This window comes from Protopterus annectens, chromosome 14.part0 (assembly GCF_019279795.1).
Source record: "Protopterus annectens isolate FY-2018-M chromosome 14.part0, PAN1.0, whole genome shotgun sequence".
In the NCBI taxonomy this organism is placed as follows: Eukaryota; Metazoa; Chordata; order Ceratodontiformes; family Protopteridae; genus Protopterus; species Protopterus annectens.
This window is the reverse complement of record NC_056748.1, coordinates 379,879,707-379,885,706: the sequence shown is the minus strand read 5'-3', so window position 1 is coordinate 379,885,706 and position 6,000 is coordinate 379,879,707. Positions and strand designations below refer to the sequence as shown.

The window sequence follows — 6,000 nt, the reverse complement described above, 5'->3', positions numbered from 1 at the left end:
TTAGGGCCGATAGCCTAGTACCAACCTATGAACTCTGAATTTACTCCTTTTATATATTCTATGCTCTTTGTACAAAATAGCTATGTTTATATAATTTTTTACTATGTATGTGGAGCTTTTCTCCCCGGGCCTCCGCTGAAAACAGTCACCTTGTGTCCAGTCGGACTAACCCGGTAAACAAATGGAAAATAAAATAAATAAAAAATATATATATATATAGATATAAATATATATATATATATATATATATATATATATATATATATATATATATATATATATAAATCTAAAGGCCAGATTCAGTAATACCTACACTAAGTGTACATGATCTGGATTCAAGAACATCCCTACTACATTTTTTGTGCATTCTAATCACTCAGAAAGTTTATATTAAGTGTATATGTAGTCTACACTTTGTGGTAACCTTTATGAATCTTCCTCAGTATTTAAAGCTGCAAGAAAATCAGTAGGAAAACTAAAATTAGGAGGAAGAAACTGAGTTATGCTTGTGTTATCTGTTCACCCAGAAAGTATACTCTTAGTGTAGGCTTTATTGAATCTCAGGGTAACAGTTAAATATTGTCAACCTAAGTATCGACAAAAAATATGTAAACTCCTTAATATCAACAGCTAAAACTATCTAAACACTACATATTGACAGTACCTAACAATATCCAAAAAAACAATGTTTTTGCAGGGGGACAAGTCCCCCCTGCATTCTTGCACCACATGCTAATTATATATATCAACACCCAGGTCACACAACAGTGGGGAAAGGGCATACACCTTTCCCTGGTATAATTTCTGTTTTGTCAATATTTCATGTTTAGATATTTTTAGCTGTCAATTTTAAGGAGTTTAGATTTCTTTTGTTGTCAATATTTAGGCTGTCAGTATTTAAATGTTAGATACTTAGAACTACATCTAGACATATATATTTGCTCCCTGTGTTCATGTGGGTTTCCTATGGGTGCTCCATTTTTTTCCCACATTCCAAAGACATGCAGCAGGTGGATTGGACACACTAAATTGGCCCTAGATTGTGTGTGTGTGTGTGTGTGTGTGTGTGTGTGTGTGTGTGTGTGTGTATGAATGTGTGGTACAGATGAACTACCGAGGTAGGGCTAGCCACCCAGTGGTGTAAACCTTGACTCTGGATTGTTGTCACTGTTGAAGTGACACCCCGACCCCATGTGCAAAAATGGGATTGAGGATAGATGGATGGATATATTTACACACATATATCTCGAAAATTAAGTTGGAAAATGCTAGCAATAGTCCATAAAACAATAATTAGAATGAAGAAAGTTTATAATATTCAAACTTCCTAACATTTGAAGCTTAAGTAATACTTAAGCTAGATAACATTAGCAGTAGCCTTTAAAATAATAACCAGAAACAAGAAGGCCTTCAATATTCCCACACTTCAACTTTTCAAGATCAGTTAATTCACCTGATATCATAACCACAAAGATTAAAAATAAGCTCTGATGGATGCAGTCATCACTACACACCAGGTCATCCTAGTATATTCCAATCGGCTTATCATGCATATTTTTCTGCAGCAAGAAGAAGCACTTACTATCTGAAAAGTTCTTTTGTGTGTGTGTGTGTGTGTGTGTGTGTGTGTGTGTGTGTGTGTGCGCGTGTGCGCGTGTGTGCGTGTGTCTGTGTCCTGCACATGCAGGTGCCACAGTTTGTACTCCCAATGACCTGCATTGTGGAATAAGCCCTCACACATTGGGAAACAATGACCAGGAGTAAATTAGTGATCATCTGTTTCTGAATTGGAACAGTTTTAAAACTTACTTTAAGTCATTATTTACAAAGGACCACTGCAGAATCTGACCTAAAATATGTTGCCACAAATATCACCTTCATGGTGCAGAGGGAAGGTTTGATTACCAGCTCCAGCACTAAAAGAGCCAATGAGAGAAGGCAGAGGAATGAAAGGGATGTGCCCAAGTACCTCACTGTTGAAAGAGGAATGGGGATTACATGGCAGGGAAAATTGTAGCTGCTTTGCTGCCAGTGTTACCAAAGAGCACAGCAGAAGACACACCAATTTGGAATTTGCAGGGCCATGGAGGAAGCAACAGGCTGCAATAGAAGCAGTAAAGTGCGGACTTGTACAGACAGTTTCATGCCTCTTGAGGGTGGAACCCAAAGACAGTCGCATCAACATAGATATGGCAATATTTGCCTGACAGACCAGCTGTCCAAGAATTCACCTGAAACTAGCATGAGGGGATGCAGGTCTAAAACTCTCCCTGCCAGCAGTATGACGCCCTCTCTCCAGTTGCTCCAACCTTCTCTCTTAGTGGCCAAAGAGGAATGAATGACTGGGCTAATTGAGTACCTGGGGAGGAAGGGCTGATCTTTAGCATTAGGAGTAAGAAAGATGAAAAGAAATATTTTATCAAAAATCTATGACAAGTTGGTAAAAGTTCATCTACAGATTTATCTTTCAGGGTAGATAAGAACATGACTGTGCCACCGCTGATGCAGACTGATGCAAAATAAAGATGGGAATCAGCAGAATAGCTGAAGCAAGATGTTGCTTGCTGATAGGCCTGAGAGCAGTAAAAAACATGCATCTCAAGTGTACCTCATTATAAGAAATGCGCCTTATTTGGGGTCTTAAAAAGTCCATGTTCTTCACAGTTCTACATTGAAAGGCTCTGTCACACATTCATTGTTAGCAATTTTTTTAACTGATATCCATGGTAAACAGAAATCAGAACTATTGTGTAACTAAAATATCACATTTTAAGCAGTCTATGTGCTTTCTAGCTGAAGTTGTTAGTAAGCTGTTAGTGTTCCACATTATGAAAGGTAGTGTTCCTTATTTAGAAGATGGAAGGTTTAGAGCTGTGGTTACATTTGGTTATGGTTAGTAAAATGGCAAAAAGTAAGTTTCTGCATAGTATTGTGCAAAGCAGTTGTCATACAGGTTCTGACATCCCAATGTTATACTGGGAACATAGTCGTCAAATAACTTGTTCTCCAGCTTAGACTGCAAACCACAATCAGTGCATTGAGTCTCTGTTGAATGTTCTCATTTTCTTGTAGGTTCTACCATACTGGCTGAGCCAAGAGGTCCCTCACTACCAAACTCTCCCACCTCCATTCCCAACTCACCTATGACACTGAGTATTGGCTGCTCTGACCTGAATCTGAATGCTAGTGTGTCTGGACAGCTCTGCAGTCCCAGCAATGGTAAGCACTCATTTTTTACAAATGTTTATTGCAAAGAGAGGGCCACTGAACATTTTCAAAGTTACAAAAGTTTATTCAAAATTGTACAGAATTCATTCAGATACTGCTTCAGACATTGACTTAAAAAAGTAACACTAAACTGAACATGTTGACAGGTCTTTAAAGTATTTTAAAAAACTGCTGTAATCTGTTTGTATTATACAGTACGAGTATAGTAAAGCATAATTATACCCAAAAATGGAACTGTGTAACCGTGAGTTAAATTCTGCCTAAGTTTTAGACACATCCTCTCCTCTCCTGGAAATTGCAGGTAGGTCAATTTACACAATGGTGAGAAAATGTGATTCAGAGCATATTATGACCACAGTGAGAAAAGCCTTATTATCAGCATATTAAAATGTCTCTGAATTGCACTCTACTAAAACTATCTCTGTCATACCTGATGGCAGTAATGTTTTCCCCATTCAGATACCCATACCCATACACGCACACACACACACACACACACACATATATATATATATATATATACATTCACCCATCAAAAAAACAAACCCTCCCTCACAATCAATCACAGTCACATAAAGATTCACACATACACTCACTACAACATAGACACACATTCAGACACTTGAATCTCTACCTAATTTCCCAAATGCAACCACCGAGGCAGACACGCAGACACACAGACACACACACACACACGCACACACACACACACACACACACACACACACACAGACACACACACGCACACATGCACACACTCACACACTCACACATGCACACAAAGTATTGCTTCTTGAATGGCACCAAAGGTTTGAACCCACATTATGAATGTTACTTTTTGGCTAAGAAGATGGCGTCACATGCAGGAGATTCAATGGCTCTTCTCTTAGAGAGAAATATGTGACTAACTAGCCTACCTGCTGAGTGCTATATGAATTACACCTGTCACCTTGAAGTACAGGTACTGAACATAAAGTATCCCATTCCCATAATGCCTTTCATTTATACCTTGGCAAATTTCACTTGAAAAAATGGTAAAACATCCTCTCATGAAAGTGAAGTGATTCGAGCTTTGCTAAATGCAAGAAGGTTAACCTAGTCATGAAATCTCTTTTCACATGAAAAACACTGCTATCTGCACTATAACTAAAACATGGTTTACAGTTACCAATTCAGTGCTACTATACCTGTTTTTTTCTGCTGTAAGCCTAAAAGAGCATGTACTGGTGTCTCATTACTTGTAAAAGACTACTTAAACCAGGCTAATACAGAAAATCATAGCATTAGAATTATGTATGATAACTGTAACATATAAAACAGCATCGCATGTTACAGAATGCCTTTTGTGTTTACTGCAGAGCACAAAAACTACCTTAACAGTAAACTACAACTAAAAATAGAATATGATCCCATTCTTAATAGAGATTCCAGTCATCCAAGCATTGTCTGCAGCAATTACCACACCAGCAAAAAAGTTGGATACATAATTTCTATGACTGCCCACAATGAAATAGCTATAGGCAGGAAATTGAGCAGTTGGTCACTCAGGATCTTCAACTAGGCATACATGTAAACAAGGTGTTTTGCTTAATGCAGAATGTGACGCCCATGCACTGGCCCAGAAATCAAGGAGCCTCAATCCTCACCACTAGCACCAGTGGGAGGATAACAGGTACACACACAGTAAAGTACAATTTCCCTTAACAGCACATAGAGATCACAGTCAGTATGGGGCTGGTTTCTCCCTTTCTCTCCAGATCCCCAATAAGATTCCCCACTGGCACAGCTATAGGGTACAGATCTCAGCCTAGTGGTCAAACCAAAACCTCCAGCAACCTCCCTGTCCAACCAGTGCTTCGTGTCCCTACCAAAGTAGCTGACACATACACACTTTGAGATAAAGAGTTTTATACAACCACACAGACACTCCTGGGCAAGGCTGGCACAAGTTCTCCAGCTATGCCCCCCCCCCTTCTCTCCAGACTATAAGGTAGAAATCACTGCCACCAACTACTATTTATCAGCTATTTTACTGTGCAATATTATTATCCAATTATTAAGTGTGACGAACAGCAAGGCTGTTGGAGTGGCTTTGTACACTAGCACCAAATACATACAAGTACTCTAGAGCTTAAATTATCTCTACACAAAACAGCCACAGATGAAAGGTTTAAAATATTTAATAATAAATAATAAAAACACAAGACAATACTCATCAAATCAACACAATGACAATAAAGAGTTCAGAAATCACAGGAAATACTTTAAAACAATATTGTAGGATAGTCTGACAAATATAGAAAACAACTAGAAAACAACTAGACTAAACTGGCTAAATTCCTATCTAACCCTAAGAGAAGTCACTCTTCTAAATATTACTTGCATACAGATCAAGCAAGTGCTGGTGAGTGGATGTTCTTACTAGATCCAAGGCAAGATACAAAATGCTATTCTTTCTTTCTGCCCTTAAATTGATAATACACAGTACTGCTGAGTCATTTCAGATTACATCATTCTTGACACTTCTACTTATGTTTCTTAGGCTCACAGAACTTAAAATTTTAACATTTCTTTTTGTAATCTGCACGTACAGGAAGCTACAACTATAGAAGACATTTTACATGTAAAACCTAGTAATTATCTCATCTTAAAACAAGAGAAAAAATTTCCAGCCCAGACATCCTCTGTCTGAGCTTGAGATCAAACACAGTTGTAAAATCCCTCACTTATCAGCTTTCCTCCAGCAGGGTGCACTGTGTTTACATTTTTGAA

General features: G+C 38.2%; 1 protein-coding gene across 1 annotated transcript in view; it reads left to right on the top strand.

The window, feature by feature from the left end:
- The window catches only part of NEURL1 (neuralized E3 ubiquitin protein ligase 1), a 926,303-nt gene that overhangs the window by 902,320 nt on the left and 17,983 nt on the right, over positions 1 to 6,000 (top strand). The window contains exon 5 of the mRNA XM_044056108.1: positions 3,073 to 3,219. Coding sequence (XP_043912043.1) covers positions 3,073 to 3,219 — 147 coding nt within the window. The remainder of the gene's footprint in view (positions 1 to 3,072; positions 3,220 to 6,000) is intronic.